Source organism: Neophocaena asiaeorientalis, unplaced genomic scaffold (assembly GCF_003031525.2).
Source record: "Neophocaena asiaeorientalis asiaeorientalis breed wild unplaced genomic scaffold, Neophocaena_asiaeorientalis_V1.1 scaffold129, whole genome shotgun sequence".
Taxonomy (NCBI): Eukaryota; Metazoa; Chordata; class Mammalia; order Artiodactyla; family Phocoenidae; genus Neophocaena; species Neophocaena asiaeorientalis.
In genome coordinates this window covers 6,252,638-6,275,480 of record NW_020172446.1, presented here as the reverse complement: position 1 = coordinate 6,275,480, position 22,843 = coordinate 6,252,638, and the positions used below count along the sequence as shown (strand labels likewise).

Below are 22,843 nucleotides of genomic sequence, written 5' to 3'. Positions count from 1 at the left end.
GTTCATTTCATGTTTGGTCGTAAATAGAGGCAGTGACTTATTTTTCGTTCATTGATGCATAGCCTTCTGAGTCCAGGAGCCCCCAAACGTCCAGTGTGTAATAGCTTGCATGAGTTTGAAGAGCGGAAAACACTTGAACGTGAGAGTGGAGAATGGAGGCGCTCACTGACCAAGAGGAGAGAGATTACCTGTAGTTGGGAAAGAGACTGGATTACAGGCCGGACAGTGGGTGGCTGCGCCGCCTCCCCTCGCCTTCTGCCCCTCGGGACGTTGGGAACCCGGAGGGAGACAACGCCGAGGGCCGAGACCTCACGTTCTGTGCTGGTGAAATGCGACGGGGCGGAGCGAGGCGGCGGCTTCCGCCGGAAGACGGCCCCCCTCCAGGCCGACCTCGCGCGAGGCACGCTGGGAGCCGCGTGGGCGGTGTCTGGGCCACGGCGCGCCCCGGCCGCCGGGCGGGGCAGTGTTGTATCGGGGTCTGGTGACACGAGGACACGCCTCTCTTACGTCCCCGTCCCCTAGGCCCCTTTCCCCTCAGCCTTTCACCGTTTCGCGCTCCTTGAAGAGTTCCGCCTCTTCCCCCCGAGCCCGCCACCCAGAGCCCTCCGTGCGCTCAGACCCCGCCTCTTACGGAAGCCGAAGCGTAGGGTCTAAATCCGGAAGAAAAACAATCGGGAGAGGGAGCTGGCCGGCGGCACCTGGTGCCAGAGGGGGGCAGATTGGGCCAGGACAGGCTGCGGCGGGGAGACGCGAGCCGGCCGGGCCACCGCGTGGGGACGATGGCGGCCATGAACCCACAGACCGAGCTGAGAGTCAGGACGCTCAGGTGAGGAAGGCGACTGCGGGCAGGCCGGCCTGCTCGGGGCGGGATCACTGCCTCCGACCCAATCGGGGCTGCGGGTCTGGGGCAGAACCAGACTGGGAGAGAAGGGGCCAGAGTTACAGGGCTGCTTCTGGTTCAGAGGCCTCCCACGTTCTCCCAGGCCAGTATCGAGAGGGCTGTGTTGGGTCGAACCCCGCGCCCCCTCCAAACTCAGGCCACCAAGTTCTTGCCCACTTGGACGCCCCAAGCAGGTGGCCCAGTTGGGTTCTGGAGGAGGCAGCAGTGTTGGGCTGTTAGAAGTTAAAAACATAAGGAAGCACTCTCCCTTTAGCTCTAGCGTAGAAACCTTGTTCTTACTTTGGATCAGCACATACATCATGGGGTCTGCCTGACACTCTTGTGACCTCCTGAAACCCAAAATCAGATTTAGATAAGATCCTTTAGTGAAGTGATAATAGCCTGGTCTCATGCTTGTTCTTTAACGAGGAACAACGCTAATCACCAACTCAGTGCCGGTCACGATGCAAGGATTTGCTGCTAATCGTGGGACCTAAAAGTGGGAACAAGAAATCCCGGCTTTGGCTCTCCATCAGCTTAGAGCAGGTCCCTGGGAAAACAAGGAGCCTTAGAGTAAAAGAGCTGCCTCTTAATCCTCCGTTGGACAGCAGGGGGAGACCTTAAACAAACGAAGCACGGAACCTCTGGCTGAGTGCCTGGGAAGGTGGTTATTGTATTGTTTTGTTGATGTTCATATGGAGGGGCAGGAAGTTGCTTTAAGCTGGCCAAGAATTTCTTCAATTTGTGCTCTTTAGAACATGGACCTCTAAGAACAGGGTCTGGTGGAGAAAAGATGTTTAAGGACATCCTGCCCTTTCCTTCCCCCCTCTGCCCCCATTCTGCATCTTCCACTGTTACAGGTCCTCCTCCTTACGGTGTGCCTAGGACTCACCTGAGGCTTGGTGGTTCTTCTTGGTCTCTGCAGGGTTTGTAGCCCCTGCCTGTTCTGTAGTCAGCACAATCTGGGGGCTTCCTGGGAGCATTACTGTAACTATTCAAATGAAGAGATTTGCAAGTCTGTCCATCCCCTGAGCTGCTGATTAGATCTGTTGTTTCCCTAGGGTTTATGTGAAGCTGAGGTGCATGTTATCCAACTGATGACTTTTCCCAAAAGAGGGTAGAGTCTTGAGAGAGATGTTGAGAAACCTGTTATTTAGAATCTTCTTAGGCTCTTCTGAAATGCTTGGCAGAATTGGTTGTGCTCCAGAGATGAGTGAGGAAGGAAATGTGGTGCTGTTATCTCTGTTATTTTTGAAATTCCCATCTTGCAGTACTAAGGCCTCTCTCACAAGGTGAAAACTGAAACTCCAGAATCTTTCTGGTGGTTATAGGATCCCGTGGATTGAAGAGTGGGGGCAGAAAGTTGCTTACTGAGCCATAGACAAAGGGCTGGTGGAATTAATAAATTCCCGACCGTCCACCCCATCCACACCCCTTCCCTTGCCTGACTCCGAAACCTTCAGCCCCACTTTGGCAGCTCTCCTAGTGTCAGCAGTGCCAGTGCTGCCAGGTGTAGGGAGCTGTACGCCTGCACAGAGGAGCCAATCCAGGGTGGGAACTTCCTGCTTCGGGGACAGAGGTGAAGATGAAGGGCTTGTAGTTCAGTGGCCCTATTCCCTCCACCAGATGCAGAAACACCCGTTTCCCATTCAGACTACAGCGGATTGTGGTGCAGCCGTTAGCAGGCGCAGCCCCCTGTCTGTTACCTGGATGAGGGCTCATCCTCCTTCCTCCATGGCTTCCCTTCTCAGCATACATGTCGTGACATGGAACGTGGCCTCTGCAGCACCCCCTCCAGACCTCAGTGATCTGCTTCAGCTGAACAACCTGAACCTGAATCTGGACGTGTATGTCATTGGGTAGGTGTCTGCAGGGCCCGTCACGCATCCCTATATCTGAGATCAGGTAAGCCTGACCAGTCCCAAGTTGTCCCTGTGGGGAACCGCTGTGACCTGTACGCCCTCACTCTGGAGTCTGAAGGCCAGGAGCTTTCAGCCTGCATCAGGGCCAGGCAGTGTCTGTTGTCCTGGATCAGCAATGGCAAGGGGTTGGCAGTCAACAGCCAGGGGAGGGAGAGACCATGGTCATGAGAGCCCAAGGCTGGAAAGTCAGCTGAGGGCAGTGCTAAATGTCTGCGGCAGAGGCAGCGCCCTCCAGGCCAGGGGGAAGCCTCTGACCTGGGACGGGCAGTTTGCAGGAAATGAACTGTGGGATCATGAGCCTCCTTTCTGACACTGCCTTTGAAGACCCATGGAGCAGTTTCTTCATGGATGTGCTTTCCCCTCTGAGCTTCGTCAAGGTAACTTATAAGTTCATGGGCAATTGGGAAATGTGTCTCACCTCTTATCACTAATCCCTAGTCCTTTGGTCTCCCACGCCAGCTTTCATGCTCTTTCCCTTTTATTTAAAGGCCCAAACCTCAGTTGCACGTGGCTCCCTGGGGCTCCTCCCTGCCTTGTGTGTTCAGAGGTAGCTGGAGCTGAGCTGGAACCCCAGGGGCTAGTTTAAGACCTTGATATTTTTCAGGTTAGGAGAATTCCTTGGGGAGGTGCAGCAGGGCTTAGTAACACCTCAGTGCCTACCCCACCCCCTGCCTCCAATCTCTACTCTCAGGCCCAGCCTGAAATCTCAGAGCATAATAACTGCCACCATCTATCGAGTGCTTACTTGGTGTTAAGCGTTATAAGCAAACTCTTTATATACGTTATTTAAAAATCTTAACTCTTTTGAAATATGGGTATTATACAGGTAAAACCAAGACTCAGAGGTTTCACAGGATATATGAGGTTCAAGATCCAGATCTTTCAAACTTAATAACCCATGTTCTTGGCTTCTGTACTTTATTGCTGTACTGATGATCTCTAAGGCTGACAGGTATCCCACGACTCGCCTGCTGGTATCAGAGGGTATCCTCTGATCATAAGGGATATGCACCTCAAATTCTCAGGGGCGAAGAGGTTAGGAGAGGGGACACAGGTGTGGAGGAAAAAGGTTCTCAGTCTGTAGGGCCAGTATTCTTTGGGGAATCTTTAGACCACAGGAGCATCTACGGGAAGGCTCTAGATTGCTGGATCTCACCCTTCTGCCCTGCACAGCCAAGGGACGAAACACACTCCCACTCAAAATACCTCCAAGAAGCAATGCTTCCTGGAAATACCAGAATTCCTTTCTTCCCTTCCCTGGGTGACTGGATTTCTTCAGAATTAATTCTGTTACCCTAGTTTGCCTAAGGGTGCTGAAGCGAGAGCTGTGAGTCCTCCCGAGGAGGGCAGAGCCAGGAGGATGGCAGACAAGGTTTGGTCCTGCTGCTGAGGCTAAAAACTGCCAGCCCCCAAGCCCTTGGCTCCCTCCACATCACACTCGGGCCTCTTGCTGCAGACTTGGAGCTGGACCTTCTCGGAGGGCAGAACCGCTTCTCTCTCACCACCCACTCCCTTTCCAAGACTGGAGGCCTCCTTGTACCTTGGCTAACTGGCAAGGGATTGGCAGGATGGAATTGAGCCAAGGAAGTGAGCTCATCTTGTGGCATGGACACAGCTCATTCTATCCATGCGGCCTCCCGAGGTTGGGAGAACAGCCTGAGGGCCTGGCACCCAAAGCAAATGACCTTTCTTCCCCAGGCCGAGAGTGGAGGTGAAGGGCGAGCCCTGCCTGCAGCCTATTCCTTAGCCAGAACTTGCCAGCCATGGGTTGAGAAGCCTGGGGCTGACCCCCTTGGCCGGCTCCTAGGCTCCCAGCCACCTCCCTCTAGTCTCTTCCTTAGCTCCTCCTACTTCATTTCCTCCACTGGAACTTCCCCTCCAGCCTCCTGCCTTTCCCCACAGCCCCACCCCCACCTCCATCCTCCCTGCGCCACGCCCCCTTCCCTGCGGCTTCTCAAAGCGAGCTGGTGCCTTTGTGGTAGAGCCCATCGCCCCAGCCCACTCTATGGGTTCAGATTCAGCTTGAAACTCTTCCTGAATCTTTATCAGCTCCCTGGGAGTCAGTCCCTCTTAGTCCAGCCCTTCGCCCACTTCCATTGTCATATTTGCATGGGAAGGGGAGAGACCGAGACCGGGGGTGGAGAGTGAGGCAGGGGACACATCTGTAGCAACCTCTGCTGAACCCTAGTTTCTCACACCTCCCTCCCTCGGTCTTGGATTTGGGGTTCCCCCTGCTTTGACTCCTCCACTGTCCCAGAGCTCCTGGCCTGTGGGATCAAGTTTCATAATTCCTGGAAGGCCCCAGTACACACTCCCCACCCGGGGATTTCCTCCTTGGCCTCTGCACCTCATGCTCCGGAAATAGCTACTCGGGTGGTGGGTGTAGACAGCCTGCAGCTGAGAGAGAGGGTCACTGGCCCATTCCCACCCCACCTCCGCGGCCACAGAGAGCAGGGATTTTGGCAGTCCTGGTCCTTTGAATATCCAGGTAGTCCTACTGGTTCCTTAGTCTCCTTGAGCCTCGGTCCTTCGGTGCTGCCTTGAAGGGTTGGCTAGAAGATTAAATGCGCAAGGCAGTGTGTCAGTGGACGGTAGCTACTCTCCCCAATCTGTGAACACACGTCCTCTGTGCTCGCTCTCATCCCCTCTGCCTGGCCTTCGTACACACCAGCTGCCCACAGTCTATATTATTTTTCAGTAGCATTTTCTTAATTTTTTTTCCACTGAGCTATAATGTATACAGAAATTAAGTCTCCAGTTTGATGGATTTTCTTTTTTTTTTTTTGGCCACACCACGCAGCATGTGGAATCTTAATTCCTTAACCAGGGTTGGAACCCGTGCCCCCTGCAGTGGAAGCTCAGAGTCTTAACCACTGGACCACCAGGGAAGTCCCCAGGTGGATTTTTATATGTATATGCAGAACATGTTACCACTGGTCAAATCAAGATACAGAACATTTTCAGCACCCTAGAAGGCTCTCTCATGCTTCTTCCCTGCATTTACTTTCAAGAATCCCTAAACCAAAAAAATAACAGCCGCCAGTTAATCCAGCGTCTTTGAGATAGATTCCTGCTTTATTAGTGAGAAGACAGGCTGAGACTTGCCCAATATCAAATACTAAGAGCCCAAGCTGGGATTTGAACCCAGATCTGCCCCTTAGCCACTGTCCCGTAGAGCATCTTTGACGTTCTTTGAGCCCCGGCGCACAGTACCCATGGAAACTCAGGAGGACACTGAGGAGAAGAGCACCTGACCGTGCCTGGGCCAGGACCGGGGAGTCGGTGACTTCCTGATGGCAGTGGGTCCCTGGCAGCCTTGTCTTCTCTGCCTTCCACCCCCAAGCCCAGGAGCAGAAACTGGAACTTGCTTAGCTTCCAGAATGCATCATTTGGCAGCTGAGACTCCATCTGCAGAGATGCCATAGACCCCTGGGGCAGGACATCCATGTGGATCAGGGCTCTCTAGAGCGCCCAGCACAGGGCCTGGAGGGACACAAATGACCGTTGCCTCTCTGTCCTGCAGGTCTCCAGTGTCCGCATGCAGGGGCTTCTCTTACTGGTCTTTGCCAAGTATCAGCATTTGCCCTTTATCCAGGTCCTCTCTACTAAATCCACCCCCACCGGCCTCTTCGGGTGCTGGGTAAGGACTGAGCTGTTGTCGGAGTCAAGAGCTGGGGGGCCGTCTCACTGGGATGGGCAGGGCTGGGGGCTTTAGAGCTGGGCAAATGAAAAAGGGGGTGAAATGAATCTTGGCACTCTGTCCAGGCCAGTGCCCTGCATAGCCACCTTCCCGCCTCAGTGGGGCTTAGCATCCCTAGGATGGCAGGTGGATGAGCTGGGCTCTGTGGATGGAGAGGCCACTCTGGGAGCTGAGTGTCTGACTCTGGGAGATCCTACAGGAGGTGAGACCATCTGCCCTCAGGTGTAGGATGGGGAAAGAGAGGTGTGTCCCCCCTAGAATGGCTTCCCACCCTTCTGCCCACCTACCAGGGGAACAAAGGGGGTGTCAACATCTTCCTGAAGTTTTACGGCTACTATGTCAGCATCGTCAACTGCCACCTGCCCCCCCACGTGGCCAACAATGACCAGCGGCTGGAGCACTTTGACCGGATCCTGGAGATGCAGAATTTTGAGGCACAGGATATCCCCAACATCCTGGACCACGAGTGAGCATGCCGTTGTGAACTGCAGCCCCTGCCCTCTCCCCCAGGCCAGCCCAGGCAAGCATGCTCTGCCCAGTCACTGCTCCCCAGCCAGAGGCAGTCCGCCCCATCTCCCACCCTCTCCCAGCCTCTTTCCTGACACCCCATCTGCTCTCCTATGCAGCTTTGCCTCCCTGAGGTCTGGAACACCTTCCCTTTCCCTGGCCCCTCTGCCCTGCCTGGAAACTCTGGGCACTTCCGAACATCCCAGGTCAAGAACCTCGTGGTTCCTGAGGTCCCCGGAAGGGCTGATTCTCAGCCTTGTCTGGTGCCCAGTTGAGGAGGGAGGGCTACAGCCTGCTCCATATTTGCCGCGTGCCCCTTGGGGCTCATCTCTTCGGCTTAAATGGTGACGGGGTGGGGGCCGTGAGAACAGTCCCGTTGGGCCCTGCTCTTGTCTTCACCTGATCTTCTCACCCACCCCTCGAGCTTTCTGCTCTCCCGCAGCCCTGCAGTGAGTGGCCAGAACCCCTGTGGTCCTGCCTTTTCTGACCTCGTCACAAACCTTCAGGCCGCCTGCTTTCCTTTCTTTCTGAAGCCTCATTCTCTGGTTTGGAGACATGAACTTTCGGATTGAGGACTTTGGGTTGCACTTTGTTCGGGAATCCATAAAAAATCAGTGCTACAGTGACCTGTGGGAGAAGGATCAGGTATCTGATGAGGGGAGGGCCGCGAAGGGTGGCCTGAGCCCGTGGTGGGTGGAGGTCAACATGAGATGTGGGGAGGTTCTCTAGTGCCTGTTCTCCTTTCCCAGGCCGCCTGAGTCCCTGTTCCCAGGAAGGGTGGGGTCTAATAAGGCTTCACCTCTGCGGGTAGGGCAGCCAGTCCTGTCCGGCCGCCCCGGTCTCCAGCTGGAGGAGCGAGGACGCAGCCACTGGGTGTGCATGAGATTAGGGAGCGAGAAGGGCTTCGGCCTGCTGTGGCCCTGCACCATCGCCAGCCCTCTTGTGTCCCTGTTGTCTTTCCCACCCCCAGCCTGGCTTGCCTCCTAGAGGATGAGATACCACCCCTTTGGGGTACCCTGGCTACCCCAGCCTCCCCTCTGACACACGTCTGCTGGTGGCTGCCAGGGAGATGGAATTCAGAGCCTGGTCCCTGTAGTCCAAGAACTGGGAAAGGGCAGGCAGCTGCCTCCCCTGGGACCGTGGGGTAATGTTTGCAAAAGGATCCAGCTGATCTCCCGGGGGTGAGGGCGCCGGGGGCTGGGGTGCCGAGGCTGCCGCTGGGGCAGTGAGGAGGTGGAGTGGCCGGGTTTGACTCTTGCCCCACTGCGATGGCTTGTGCCAGCCCTTGACTGGAGCGTGGTGCCAGGCCGTTGGGGCAGGACTGCTGGGAGATGGGACTGTGCCTTTCCCTCCAGCTCAGCATTGCCAAGAGACACGACCCGCTGCTCCGGGAGTTCCAGGAGGGCCCCCTGCTCTTCCCGCCCACCTACAAGTTTGATAAGAACTCCAACAACTATGACACCAGGTGAGGGGGCTCCACCAGGAGAGGATCAGCCTGTCGCAGGTCTGGGCCTGGGAAGTCAGATCGTGCTGGCCCTAGTGGCAGTGGGAGCTGCCTCCAAATAGAAGTGTTGGGGAAGCAGGAATAGATCCAGCCATCACCTCTCAGGAGTGGCACCACCCGCCCCCCTTGTGAGATGCTGACCGTGGGAGCTGACCCAGATTGTCCGCAGAGAGAGCAGGAAGGGGAGACACACTGCTGGCAGGAATAGGGGTTGGGGGCAGGGCAGGTAGAGCCAAAGGGGAGGGAAGACAGTTGATTGCTGACTTGAGGGGACTGTACTTCAGCATTCTGGGAACCCCTGCCCCAGAATGTTGTCCCTGTTGTCCCCGCTCCCCAGGACTTTCTGATCCTACCCAGACAGGGGGGCAGAAAGCTTGGCTCAGCCAATTACTGGTATTACATAGTCCTGCCCCAGCTGTGAGTGGGTCGGGTACTATTTAGGAAGGTGAAGTAGTAGTTGTCAGGGGGGCAGTTAATGGGGAACAATGTAGAGATAGTGCATCTGGTAGTTAGAAGCACAGCTCTGCCCTTCATCAACTGTATGACCTTGGACATGGTATTTAAGTCTCAATTTTGTCATCTATAAAACGGGGATGATAACAATACCTATTTCACGGGGCTGAAGATTAAATGAGACCTTGCATGTGCCCAGACCAGTGCCTGGCACCCGGTAAGCACTGTGATAACTGCTGTTGTTATTTTTATTATTTATTTTTTTATAAATTTATTTATTATTTATCTTTGGCTGTGTTGGATCTTCGTTGCCGCAAGCGGGCTTTCTCTAGTTGCGGCGAGCGGGGGGCTACTCTTCGTTGCGGTGCATGGGCTTCTCATTGTGGTGGCATCTCGTTGCGGAGCACGGGCTCTAGGCGCTCGGGCTCAGTAGTTGTGGCACATGGGCTCAGTAGCTGTGGCACGTGGGCTCTAGAGCACAGGCTCAGTAGTTGTGGCGCACGGGCTTAGTTGCTCCGCGGTATGTGGGATCTTCCTGGACCAGGGCTCGAACCCGTGTGCCCTGCGTTGGCAGGCGTATTCTTAACCACTGCGCCACCAGGGAAGTCCCTGTTGTTATTTTTAGATTCATGTCTTCAGGTGGCAGTTTTACTGAAAACTTTTCTCAGAAGCTGAGAAAGGACTAAGTGACCACCAAAACCTTAGGCTTAGGCAGAGGGGCAAAAGTAGCTCTGGCAAGAGGTCCCTGGCCCAATGTAGGGCAAGGATCCTCATCTCTTTGAAGAAAAAGAACCCCCTACATGTTATGAGGCTCTTTGTTTCAGCTGGAGCAGCTCCTTCACGTATTCCCCTAGCAAGACTGTCTTATGAGGGAGGTAGGAGGCACCTCCAGGGCGGCCCAGGCCTCTGGGATTTAGCAGGTGAGTAGGTATGTCCACAGCCAGCCTGGGGTGAGAGGAAGAGCTGCTGGCCCAGTGCTGGAAGCCGTGTGGCAGAGCCACGATGTCCCCACCAAGCAAGGGGGAGAGCATGAGCCATTTCAGGTGTGTGGAGCAAGACAGAGTGGGGTCACAGCCAGGGCAGTGCACACAAGAAGAGGCCACGAACACTGGAAACAGGGTCCAGCCTGAGCTACAGTATAAGCCAGAAAGAAGGAAGGAGGTCAGGCTCCAGCTGGCCTGCTGGCCGGGTCCACAGCTGACAGTCTCCCCAGCCATCCATTGGAAATGAAGGTCCAATGGACTCACTGTGGAAATTGTCAGGCCTCAGTGGGACAGGCTGGGGCCTTGGGGGCTGGGACCCTCTACCAGTTGACTTCAAAACCTCACTTGCCAGCAGGAAGAGAGCTGCTGACAGACCGTATGGCCAGGTTTCCCTGTGCCCACACCCCTGGTTATGGGAGGGAAACCAGCAGGAGACTGGAAGTTACTGAGATGGCCCAGAGAGGCTCAGAGGTGTTCAAGGTCTTACCCAGGTGGCTCAGCTAGCGATGGCGGAGCTGGGGCTCAGACCCAATTTTCTGGACTGTGTTGCCCACGATGCCTTCCTCTAGCCCACAGTGCCTCTGGGTTCACAGCCAGTCTTGCCAGCAGCAGCAGAAAGGAGGGCAGGATTGGGATAGCAAAGCCTTGCTAAGGAGAAGGCAGATATTATTTCCACATAATAGGTATAATCCACCTTGTGACTGACATTATTGAGTGCTGACCATGGACCAGGCATTGTGCAGAGTGCTTGGCCCGCATCACTTCGCTTCATTCATACTGTATCTTCATTAGGTAGGCGCCATTGATACTGACTTTTTACATATAAGGAAACTGTGTCTCAGAAGATCTAAGTAAGGTAGTAACAGAGTACGTGACGGAGCAGGAATTTGAACTGGAGTCTGTGTGAATCCAGTTCCCCTTGCCTGGAGCCCAGGAAATGAAGGAATGTCTGAACAGGAACAGGGACCTTATGGGGGGACATCATAACTGAAATATTCCCAGCTGGGAGCTCCTGCGGTGGGCAGGGCCTGAGCCCCACATAGTGAACAGAAACATTCCTGTCTCATCAGTCTGTTATTCATCCTGAAAGCCCAGTTCAGACATCATCTGAACCATCTGAAAAGCCTTTCCTGACCCTTGCCCGTTTCACTGAGAGTTCTCTCCTTCCCTTATGCTGCCTGCAAGCCTTGCACACACCATGCTTTCAGTGTTGCTTTTAAGACACAGTGTGCCTTTCTTGCTGTGCTATGAATGCCCAGTGCACAGAGACTGGATCTGATTTATGACCGTCCCTGGTGTGGAGCGTAGTGCCTGGCATATGTTTAAACTGGGAGCCTGAGAGGACAAAAGAAAAAGATAAGGTATTTAAGGAGCAGAGGGACCCACCCAGAGTGAGAGAGCCAAATAAACACTCTCAAGTCCAGGAGTTGGCCCATAGAAGGTTCCAGAACTCTGTGTGGAAGTGCCGAAGGAGGGTAAAGCAAATGATAAGGAGGCCGGCAGCTGAAGCCAGGAGGAGTCAATGAGAGTTATTGTCAGGGAGGCAGAAAGGAGCGCAGGCATTCTGATCAGTCAGCAGCGCTGCTGAGAGGCATCTTGAGTGGAGTTGACCCGCTGTACAGAGGGACTGCGCTGCATGCAGGGCATGGTACGGAGCTTTGCCCAGCCTCGGCAGCGTCCCGGAGCCAAGATGTAATGAGAAACGAGGTCAGCTCCATTACACAGGAGGGTGAAAGGGCTGAGGGCAGGAAATCCTATTAAAGTCAGGGATTGCAGTGGTTTTGTTACAGTCGACAGGAACCCAGTCCACCTCTCTGCTAGGCAGTGAGCAGAGGATGTTATGGTCAATCTATTCAAGACTCGAGTCCAGAGTTCAGCGAGACACTTAGAAGCCATCTATAGGGAGCCGAAAGGAAAAGTGCTCTCAGACCCAAAAATGGAACACATCACTACTTTTGGGTCAGTACACTGGCTCAAGTTTTCTAGGCTCTTAAGCCAGGAGAATCCTGCAGAGCTACTTGGTTTTAATTTTTAGAAAGTAAAGACATACTACAGGCATACCTGAGAGAGATTGCGGGTTTGGTTCCAGACCACCGCAGTAAGGCGAATATCACAATAACGAGAGTCACACAAATGTTTTGGTTTCCTGATACATAAAAAAGTTATGTTTACACTATACTGTAGTCTGTTGAGTGTGCAATAGCATTATGTCTAAAAAAAAATGTACATACCTTAATTTAAAAATACTTTATTGGTAAGAAAGTGCTAACCATCATCTTAGCCTTCAGCAAGTCATAGTTTTTTTTGCAATAGTGACATCAAGGATCACAGATCACTGTAACGATTACAACAATAATGAAAAAGCTTGCAAGATTATAGAACTGCCAAAACGTGGCTCAGAGACGCGGAGGGAGCAAATGCTGTTTGAAAAACTGTGCTAATGGTCTTGCTCGACGCAGTGTTGCCACAAACGTTCAATTTGCAAAAATCACAATATCGGCGCAGTACAAGAAAAGCGAAGCACAGGGAAACGAGCTGTGCCTGTAATCTCCAGATATAATTCTTGTACTCAGTCACGACCATTCAGCCAAAAAAAAGCATTAGTGATGGGACTTCCCTGGTGGCGCAGTGGTTAAGTATCCGCCTGCCAATGCAGGGGACACAGGTTCAAGCCCTGGTCCGGGAAGATGCCACGTGCCACGGAGCGACTAAACCTGTGCGCCACAACTACTGAGCCTGTGCTCTAGAGCCCACGAGCCACAACTACTGAAGCCCGCACGCCTATGCCTACAGCCCATGCTCCGCAACGAAGAGTAGCCCCTGCTCACAGCAATGAAGGCCCAACATGACCAAAAATAAAATAAATAAGTAAGTAAATTTATTAAAAAAGAAAAAAAGCATTAGTGAGACCCGGCTCTGGTGACACACAGTGGGAATCGGCCGCCACTGGCAAGCTGGAGGAGACGGGTGCAGTGGAAGGAGCACTGACTCTCTAGTCAGCAACGTGGGCAGGCACCCAGCTCCACCTGCATAGGGTGACCTCACTCAACTTCAGTGTCCTGGAGAAGAAGGAAAATGTGACCCGTGGCATTCTTCCAGTGTTGGAAGGATTGGAACAATCTGATGCACAGAAGGACCCCGTGTTTAGTTATTATTAGGAATGGAGAACTGGGGGAAATGTATAATATTTAGTTGGTACGTATTTATTTTGCTTATTTGTTCCTTTTGTTTGTTAAACGAGCTCGTCAACGACTTTGACAACCCCATTTAGCAGATCCCCAGTTGCCTGGTGTATAATAAGGGCTCAGTAAAGCTCACTGAAAGAATGAACAATACAGGTGCCCAGTGATGAGTGTGGACCAGTCCATGGAAAAGGAGGAAAGGGAGACAGGCTGAAGTCCCAAGGAGGAAGCAGAGCCAAGCTGAGGTACTGAGGGGGAAGGAGAGTCAGGCTGTGGTCAGGACTTGGGGAGGATCCTGACGGGACAGCAAGTTTGAGCTCTTGACCATAATAGGGAAGTGGAGGGGGGGAGGATGCTTTGAAAGGGAGAGTGGTACATTCATGTGGTTCATTACCAAGTTTTAAGAATTGCTAGGCACTGAATATCCAAGATTGGTTTGGAGATTGAGTGTCTGTTGTCTCTGGGATGGGAATACCACATTCCGATTATCCCCTGAACACTTCTCAGAAGAGTGAAGGATTCAAACAACCCAGGAGCCCCGAGCAGAGGTGGTTTAGCCAGTTCCCACTTCTTGACCACTCCCTCGACAATGTTCCTTTGAAGTAAGCACTGTTATCACCCCATCTTAAGAGTGGAAGAAACTGAGGTTTGGAGTGATGAAGTCACTTGCCCAAGGGCAGAGCTTTTTTTTAAACTAAGTTACTGGTTTGTTGTAAAAGGATATAACTCAGAAGCAGGCAGGTGGAAGAGATGTGTAGGACAAGGTATGGGGAAGGGGAAGGAGCTTCCGTGCCCTCTCCAAGGGCACCACTCCCCAGATTCACTAACCTGGAACCGCATAGCTCTTAATTAACAGGGGCAAAACCTTCCCCCAACTGGTCTCTGATACTAGAGTCAGTTCACCACCGAGGCACCATTCTGCCTCTATTGCTGGAAAACCATATTGCTATTGAAGTGATGGAAGTATACCAGAAGGGTTTGTTTAAAATAGCAAGTGAATAAAGCAGAAGACAAAAATAGAATTTCAAACTGATTTTAAGCATATGAAACTGTATATGTTAAGATTAGGTGGGCAGGGCTTCCCTGGTGGCGCAGTGGTTAAGAATCCGCCTGCCAGTGCAGGGGACATGGGTTCGAGCCCTGGTCCACAAAGATCCCACATGCTCTGGAGCAACTAAGCCCGTGTGCCTCAACTACTGAGCCTGTGCTCTAGAGCCTGTGAGCCACAAGTACTGAAGCCCACGCACCTAGAGCCTGTGCTCCGCAACAAGAGAAGCCACTGCAATGAGAAGCCCGCGCACTGCAACGAAGAGTAGCCCCCGCTCGCCGCAACTAGAGAAAGCCCGCGCACAGCAACGAAGACCCAATGCAGCCAAAAATAAATTTCAAAAATTATTTAAAAGAATGATTAAGTGGACATTTTTTTGGGATAAATGGGCATTTTTTAAAAATATACTTTTCACTTTTTTAAACCATTTTATTTATTAAGATTTAATTTTATTTATTTTTGGCTGCATTGGGTCTTTGTTGCTGCGTGCAGGCTTTCTTTCTCTGGTTGCGGCGAGTGGGGGCCACTCTTCGTTGCAGTGCACAGGCTTCTCATTGGGGTGGCTTCTCTTGTTGCGGAGCACAGGCTCTAGGCATGCGGGCTTCAGTAGTTGTGGCTCGCGGGCTCTAGAGCACAGGCTCAGTAGTTGTGGCACACGGGCTTAGCTGCTCCGCGGCATGTGGGATCTTCGTGGACCAGGGATCAAACCCGTGTCCCCTGCATTGGAAGGAGGATTCTTATCCACTGCGCCACCAGGGAAGTCCCTAGGTGGGCATTTTTGAGGAAAGAGAATGAGCTTGGGTTTTGTTTTTTTTTTTAATTCTTTGGGTTTCACGAGCACTTCTTGAGTACCTACTGCATGGCAGGCTCTGTGCTAATGCTGAGGATACACAGGAGACGCCAAGAGTCCGTCCTTACCTTCCAAGCTCACACGCTAACTGATAGGCTGACTGGGAAACAGTGAACTACAATATACTGTAATAGGAGATGTACTTATGTAGAATGCTTTGGAAGCAGAGAGGTCAGTGACGGCTTTATGACAAAAACAGCACTGGAACTGGGCCTCTCCCTGTGACAAAGGGAGTTATAGATAGCAAAAGCTGTAAGAGTAGAGGCCCAGAGGCTTGAGAGATTCACCATGGTGAGGTGGGTCTGGGGCAGAGGAGGGAGATAAGGTAGCACAAGGGGTGTCAGGCCCCTGTGCACCTTGACAGCCACATTTGGAGACTTGAGCTTTATTCTGGAAGCAGTGAAGACTCCTTAAAGGTTTTAAAGCAGCGAATCATCTGACCGGGCTATATGGTCTCTCTTATGCCCGTCAGGGAAGCTGGTGAGTAAAGAACAGGTGGGAGGTCTTGACTCTTGAGAACAAAGCATCACGATAGCCAGTATATGTAGAGAGTTTATGTTGTACGAAGCATGGTGCTCAACATTTTTTGTGTTTCATCTCATTTAATCATCTCAGCAACCACATGACGTAACTACTATTATCTCCTTTCTACAGATGAGGAAGCTGAGGCCTAAGAGGGGTTGGCTGGTGATTAAGGGCACATGCTCTGTGGCCATGCTGCCTGGCCTTGAGTCCTGGCTCTACCACTCAGTGGCTGTGTGACTTTGGGAAAGTTACTTCCCCTCCAAGACTCATTTTCTCCACTTGTGAAGAGTGGAATAAATAGTTCTGGTTGCTGGCATGTAGTGAGCGTTCCCTAAATGCTTCCCTTTCCTTCCCTAAGGTCGGGTCTTTAGTATGGGGGAAGCCAAATTCCAGCTCAGGTCTGTCTCACTCCAAATTCCAAACCTCAGCTTCTTTGATGTTCTGCTGCTTTTGTTCAAGAAATAAGAAAGGCTTTAAATGGGATGTTTCTGAGTCACAATTTGACTGTGACCCTCTAGTCTACTGAGGGTCCTTGGCTGAGTCTGACAAAGGCCAGCATACTTTTGGTTCCATTGGACACCCTCCTGCCTGCTGCCATGCTGGTCTCCAGCTCTGGCCCAGGGTGATCTCGTGACTGCTGACAGGCCCTGGTGTTAGGGCATCCAGCAAGCTCGTGGGTCCCTTCCTGCTCACCTGCCACCCCTTCTCTCCCCATTCTTCCTCTCCTCCCACCCCCAGTGAGAAAAAGCGCAAGCCCGCGTGGACCGACCGCATCCTGTGGAGGCTGAAGCGGCAGCCCCAGGCCGCCGTCCACACCCCGACGCTGTCAGCCCCCCACTTCACCCTGTTTCTGAGGAGCTACGTCAGCCACATGCTGTACAGCGTCAGTGACCATAAGCCTGTCACTAGCACCTTTGACTTGGAGGTAAATTTCTGGGCTGCCCAGCACTTGGCAGAGGAGCAGCCATGCTGGGCCACATCCCCAGACCCTCCCGCCCTGGGCTCTCATGTCAGCAGATGCCCCAGGGGAGACCTGTGGGAGGACCTGATTGCCTTTCCTCCCGGGTCAGGTATCCCAGCTCTTCTTAGGAGCTGTTGATGGCTCTGTCTGTCAAAAATGTGTTCAAACCCTTTGTCAGTAGGTTTCCATTTCCTCTTAGTACTGTCCCCTGGGGCTCCTGAGTTCCATTATGCTTATTACCTACCATGTGAAGTAGGACTTGCTTTCATTTGTCCTACACCTATGGGGCTCAGGTTGCAAAGGGAGCCCCCTCCATCCTTGTATCTTGCCATCTCATGACCAAGGCAGTGTTCATCTCCTTTGAGCTGCTGGCTGCCCTCTTACTGTTTGTCTGTCTTTATACCACAGCGTCCCTTCACATGCATATAGCTGTTCTCACCAGAGGCCCCCAGATTGGATTTGGGCCTTTGGGTCAGGAACCGTGAAGGGCCTGCGAGCAACTCCTTGGCTTCTTTCTTCAACCCGCCAGCGGCGCCCCTGATCTCCCCCACCCCGACGTTGCTCAGCACTTGGCTCTCTGCTTGGTTACCCAGCTGGCCCCCAGTCTCGTCCTCCTGGCAGGGCCAGCCATCCCCGATCAGCCTTTGGCCCTTCTTTCCAGCTGGCCAGCCAAGGTCTGCTACTCTAAGGGCAGCCTAGTAGGGTTCACCTGTGGGTGCCACTCCATCCCTCCCCACTGACCCTGACCGTTGCAAGGGCACAGTAAGGACATTCGTCTCAGGGAAGGGAATGATGCTGTGGGGCTTCAGCACCTTCCCGCCCCTGTGTGTAGCTGAAGCCGTTGGTGTCTGCCCCACTGATCACCCTGCGGCCCGAGAGCCCGCGCACCACGGAGAGCGACATGCTGATCAGCTACTCCCTGACCGCAGACTTCCTCAGCAGCCCCTGGGACTGGATTGGCCTGTGCAAGGTGACGTGGCAGGCGGGCAGGGAGCCCATCAGTCGCACCCCCCCACCGGTTTATCTATTCTGAGTGCTCATGGGAGTTGGGCACAGAGACTGCAGAGCTACCCTCATCCACCCCAAGGGTCCTTGCCCATCGAGGGGCTAGCAGTGAAGGGGAAGAGGCAGGTGGTATGATGGCCAGCCTTAGAAATGAGACCATCCTCTCTGTAGGACTTGACATGGGTCCCGTGTCCTCCCAGACCACTGACCACCTGCCCGATCCCCCCTCCCACAGGTGGGGCTGCGCCACATTAATGACTACGTGTCGTATGTCTGGGTCAGGGACAACCAGGTCTCCTTCAGCGACGGGCTGAACCAGGTACCTGCCCCCTTTCCTGAGATAGGTATTCCACATCTCCAGCAGGGGGGCTTGTCTGACCTCTCCCCTGTCTTCTGGAAGGAACAGAGAGCTGGATACCTAATCGCTGAGAGCTGAATGGGGCCTGGGGCCATGGAGCTGATCCACTTCCGTCTGTCCTTCCCTCCAGGTGTACATCGACATTAGTGACATCCGTGAGACTGAGGATCAGTTTCTCCTTTTTTACTATAGCAACAACCTACATTCTGTGGTGGGGATAAGCACACCCTTCAAGGTAATGGATGCTGGTGGGTAAGAGGAAGGGTAGCCCAGAAGACTTGAGCCCATCACCGGTTCCCTGAGGTCACGGGCCGAGGAGCCGACCCCTACCAGGGAGCCGAAGCCTTTGGGGGACGGGGGAGACAGAAGGCACGGAGTGCAGCCTGCCCTCGCCCCTTCCGCTCACTGCTTGTTTTACCCCTGCAGATCCAGCCTCGCTCCTTCTTGGCGGAGGGCCCCCTGGATGAAGCCCAACCGCAGATCTGAGCCGGGATAGAGTGAATCCAGGGCGGAGGCTGGAGCTGGCAGCCAGCTCTGCCTACCACTGCCAGGGGTGCTGGGGGCCCAGCCCAGCCCCCTGAGGAGGCAGCGGTATCCTCCACCTCCCAGGGGGACCTCTAGCCACACTCCTTTGCTCTCTCCAGTCCAGATCTCTGGAATCGGCCCCTTAAATACAGGTTTTTGTTGCTGAGGTGTGAGTGAAACCAGCTAGTTTGTCAACAGTGAAGATCTACACAGTCCACTGGATGTGGGAAGGACCCTCCGGCTCGCGTCTCATTTCTTGATTTCCCCCACACACACTTCCAGTCCCGCCCCAGCAGGCCTGCCAGGCACATGCCCCATCTGGCACAGGCCTGCATTCTTTGTCACGCCACCCTGGGCCTTAGGCTGCCTGGGAGGGGGAGATGCTCCCATTTGTACAGGCTGCAGAGACTGGTTGGCCCACATAGCACTGGGTTCCAGGAGTCTTGGCATCTCGTCGCCTGTCCCCCTGAGGGGTGGGCAGAGGATCTGGGATCCCTGCTTTCAGCAGAAGCAGGTGACTAAGTAGGCAGGATGGAGGAGCCCTTCGCCCAGGCTCTTCTATAGGGGTCGTGGGCAGGCTGATATGTGTCCTTCTGCCAGCAGCACACACACCCCCACCCCCACCGCCGGCCCAAGGAGTCCAACTCAGGAAGTCCCAGGGTCTGAGCAGAGGATTGGACCCAGGTTCGCTTCTGCTAGTGGGTCAGGCTCCATGCCCCCAAGCTGCCCTCTTGTGAAGGGCTGGAAGGTGGTAGAGGACCTACGGCCACAGACTTTTCCAGGGTGGTCCTTGCCCCATCCAGGTCGTCTTCCCCTACCCTCGCCTGCCATCACAGGCCAGAAACCTGCCCTTTGTCTAGACCACTCTGGGACCTAGAAGTGGGGGCAGGCGGAAAGGAGAGTCGGAATCAAGATGTTCTGGAGAATCTGGCCCAGGGGTCTTCAGAGAGCATTCTCCAGATGCTGTGTGGACACGGCCCAGCCCCACTCCCACCATTTGCCTCCAGTCGCTGTTGACGCTACATCCTGTTTCCGAGGAGAAGACACCTCAGGGAGCCTGCTCTGTGACTATTGACGCCCAACCTATGACCTGAGACTGGGGGACACTCCAGTTGCTCTGCATTCCTACTTCACCCTGGGAGCCATCAGGAACTATCCCTCTGGCTTCTAGCAGGCCATGGCCATCTGTGTTCTGTGGCTGTTGCATTGGGGGATAATTAGAAACATGGCTTTTACACTTGTGACTCCTTCATGATAGTGGTGGGAACGGGCACACGTTCCTGGGCCCTTGCTAGACTCCAGGACGAGGGCCCTGTTATCCAGACTAGACTATGTCTGAGGATGACAGATGTTGCCCAGATGGGAATGGGATGAGGTTCTGGGATGGTGGCCCTCTTAGTCCCTGGTCCAGGTGGGGCATCCCTCTTATGCTGTTGGGCACTTCGTTTACTCTGCTGCTGAGCAGGTAGAATGGATTTCTTGGGACTGAAGTCTCAGAAAATGTGCATACTCTGCTCTCACCGATTCATCCCTCCTCACCCGGCACTCCCTCACACCTTAGTCTTGAGCCTTGGTCCTGGGTCAAGCTCTCCAAAAATGTCACCATCTCTTCTCTCTGCCCCATCTCTCCCCCAGATCCCTGTACCCCGAGGTCCCCACGATAACTTCTATCCCTGCCCCCAACACACACATACCCGAGGGACTCTGAACCCTTGAACTCTCCACCTGTTTCCTTCTCACGCACAACCATCGTGGGTGCTGCTACAGAGCACCCTTCATCTGTAGACGGGGAAACCAAAGCCCAGAGGAGTGGCATGATCCCTCCGGACTTAGCCAGGGAGCTGTGGTGTCATGCAAGACCAGAAACACCGGAGTGGGGTCAAGCCCTGCATTCGAATGACAGTCCCACCTCCACCTACTCTAGGAGTCTCAGTTTCTGTAAGATACAGTGTTCCGGTTCATAAGATTATTGTGAAAGAACAATTACAAAACAAAAACAGGGCTTCCCTGGTGGCGCAGTGGTTGAGAGTCCGCCTGCCGATGCAGGGGACGCAGGTTCGTGCCCCGGTCCGGGAAGATCCCACACGCCGTGGAGCGGCTGGGCCCGTGAGCCATGGCCGCTGAGCCTGCGCGTCCGGAGCCTGTGCTCCTCAACGGGAGAGGCCACAACAGTGAGAGGCCCGCGTACTGCAAAAAAAAACCCAACAAAACAAAATAGTCTATCCAGCTCTTCATTCTGATTGATGTAGCCCTGGGGCTGGACCTCAGGGCTCCTGACTCCAGGGGTCCCCCTGTTTCTTCTGTTTCTGGATCATGCTTGTCTTCTAGGTGCCCACCTCTCCCCTTTGCCCTTAAGTCTTCACACACCCCTACCCCTGCCTCCTGTTAGCAGGGAGGGGTGAGTCCAGCAATGATTGAGAGGCGGGAAGGGGAAGGGGGGGTGCTCTCCCTCCTCTTGGCCCCAGTCAGGATATGGCCGCTCTGGGCCCAGCCCTGACCCGCTGGGTGGAAACAGGAAATATGTGAGACTTGGTGTGTGCTGGGTCTCTGTGCCTGGCTCCACGGCTGATAAGGGCCATTGTGTGGCCGCCCGGGATGATCCTGCCCTGGATAGATGTGCTTCCCAGAGGAAGGAAGGAAGGAAGCTTTGCTGGCCTTTCCTGGGCGGGGGAAGCTGAGGGGGGGGGAGGAAGGGTACCCAGGGAAAGTGCCTGCCCGAGGGGGCTGGCGGCGCAGGCCCACTGGACTCCACCCCTCCCCTGCCAGCATCTTCCTCTGGAAAGATCGCTTTCCCCATCCACTTCCCCCTTCGCACTTCCTATAAGGAATGGCCGGAGACCTGAGGGCTCAGTCCCAGGCCAGGAAAGTGTCAGCTGTGATTTAGCAACAATAAAGATAGGAAAACAGGAACATTTGGGGGTGGGGAGCACCTGAGGGTGCTGCGGAAAAGTAAGGGGCAAACAAGATTAAGGCTCCCCATCGCCAAGCCACCCAGGAACCAACCTCAAGCATTTGAGGCTCCAGAGGAGGGTGGGACAGGGGCCTCCTCACAATGCCCTCCTGCCTCTCCAGCTAACCCCTCTGCCCAACATGGCCAGTCCCCAGCAGCCTGGCGCCTCAAACTCCAGGGGCTCACCTGCCGCTGTGGGAGGCGGACAAGCTGGGGGGGACTGTGCCTATTCATGGATCCTCTTGGCTTAGGGAGGATGTACATTCTGACTTGGGGAGTAGTCACTGTGCTCTCCAGCTGATACCAGCGAGAGGGCAGCTGGAGAGGCCTGACCATGGAGCTGCTGGGGAGAAAGGCTTCCTACACTTTGACCTGGAGCCCAGGGTCCCCCATGGGTGGCTGCATCAGCTCCTCTGGTTACCTGGGACAACAAGCATTTCCTCCGTCCCTCAGCCCCTCCTCTTCCTGCCCCAACCCTGCTGGGCCAAGAGGCCTCCCAATCAGACCTGGGCTGCTCCAGCTGTGTCCTGAGGCACTGGACCAGACACATCCCCCGGGGCTGGAGTTGAAGCTGAACCAAGCGGCCATCCCAGCGTGAGACTAGATTCCTGGTTCCGGGAGCAGCCAGAACCAGCGGGCGGGCAGGCAGACGGGCTTTTGCTCAGAGGCCCCAGTGCTCAGCACGCTGGCTATCCACAGACGGAATGGCCCTGCAAGTGGAGCTGATACCCACCGGGGAGATCATCCGTGTGGTTCATCCCCACAGGCCCTGCAAGCTTGTAAGCTGGGATGCTCTGGGCTGGGAGGAAGGGTGGCAGTGTCTCGCCAGGGCCCAGCAGCTTCCTCTCAAGCAAACCCCTCGGGAAAGAGGTGAGCAGTGGGAGAAGCATTCTGATCCTTGGTGGGACAGGAACAGACTGGACAACAAGGGGTAAATGGAAGGAAGAGTGTAGGGTTTAAGCCCACCAGGAGCACAGTGTTTCAAAGCGGGGATCTGGGTTTGAATCCCTTCTCCTCCAGTTCCCTGATCCTCAGTGGGCTGGCCTGTGAACTGGGCTAACAACACCGTGGTGACAGGGCCGCTCTGAGATCTAAGGACCAGCGCATGCAAAGCTCCAGGTGCATATAGTACAGGCTCAGTTAATGCCGCTGCTTTCCCGTCTGGCCTGAAGAACAGACACTGGCCGGCTCAGAGCAGTAGCGTGGGTGGAGAAGGAGGGTGAATGGAGCGAGGCGGTCAGAAAAGGGGAAGAACTGACTTGGCCTGGCACGCAGGGCAGGGTCGGGTTTGCTCTGGTGATGCAAAGGCGCCCTAGGATAAGGGAGAACCCCATAAGACACACGCCGTCCAGCACTACAGCGAGTGGGCCCGGTCGTCAGCCAGAGGAGGGTGCGTGTGTGCATGTGTGTGAATGACTGTGACGCGCCTCGTCCCCGGGAGCTGGCTGCGGAGTGTGCTGCACTAAGCCCCCGCGGACACGGACGCGGGC

At 54.4% G+C, this 22,843-nt stretch overlaps 2 protein-coding genes across 4 annotated transcripts in view; both read left to right on the top strand.

Annotated features, from left to right (window-relative positions):
* The first annotated feature begins 497 nt into the window (after positions 1-497).
* Positions 498-19,638, top strand: INPP5K (inositol polyphosphate-5-phosphatase K). Of its 3 annotated transcripts, none has more exons than XM_024735264.1 (12): positions 498-826; positions 2,507-2,739; positions 3,071-3,179; positions 6,326-6,442; positions 6,793-6,968; positions 7,543-7,654; positions 8,365-8,474; positions 16,293-16,479; positions 17,348-17,485; positions 17,756-17,839; positions 18,009-18,113; positions 18,305-19,638. In XM_024735264.1, exons 2-12 carry the CDS (start codon positions 2,507-2,509, stop codon positions 18,362-18,364), a joined length of 1,431 nt encoding a protein of 476 aa, XP_024591032.1. In that variant the 5' UTR covers positions 498-826; the 3' UTR covers positions 18,365-19,638. The 3 variants fall into 3 exon arrangements, with proteins under 3 accessions (XP_024591032.1, XP_024591016.1, XP_024591021.1); XM_024735248.1 differs by having other exon boundaries at positions 616-826; positions 2,632-2,739; XM_024735253.1 differs by lacking the exon at positions 498-826 and having other exon boundaries at positions 2,632-2,739; positions 3,078-3,179.
* Positions 19,639-21,941: 2,303 nt separating this feature from the next.
* Positions 21,942-22,843, top strand: part of MYO1C (myosin IC) — a 23,425-nt gene continuing 22,523 nt past the window's right edge. The window contains exon 1 of the mRNA XM_024736331.1: positions 21,942-22,132. Coding sequence (XP_024592099.1) covers positions 22,058-22,132 — 75 coding nt within the window. The 5' untranslated portion in view covers positions 21,942-22,057. The remainder of the gene's footprint in view (positions 22,133-22,843) is intronic.

What these genes read in the sequence shown, in the direction of transcription:
- INPP5K (XM_024735264.1), top strand. Translation starts at nt 2,507, where the DNA reads ATGCAGAAACACCCGTTTCCCATTCAGACTACAGCGGATTGTGGTGCA. An exon ending in ACCTGTGGGAGAAGGATCAG is followed by an intron (nt 7,655 to 8,364) that starts GTATCTGATGAG and finishes CTTTCCCTCCAG; the next exon opens with CTCAGCATTGCCAAGAGACA. An exon ending in ACTGGATTGGCCTGTGCAAG is followed by an intron (nt 17,486 to 17,755) that starts GTGACGTGGCAG and finishes CCCCTCCCACAG; the next exon opens with GTGGGGCTGCGCCACATTAA.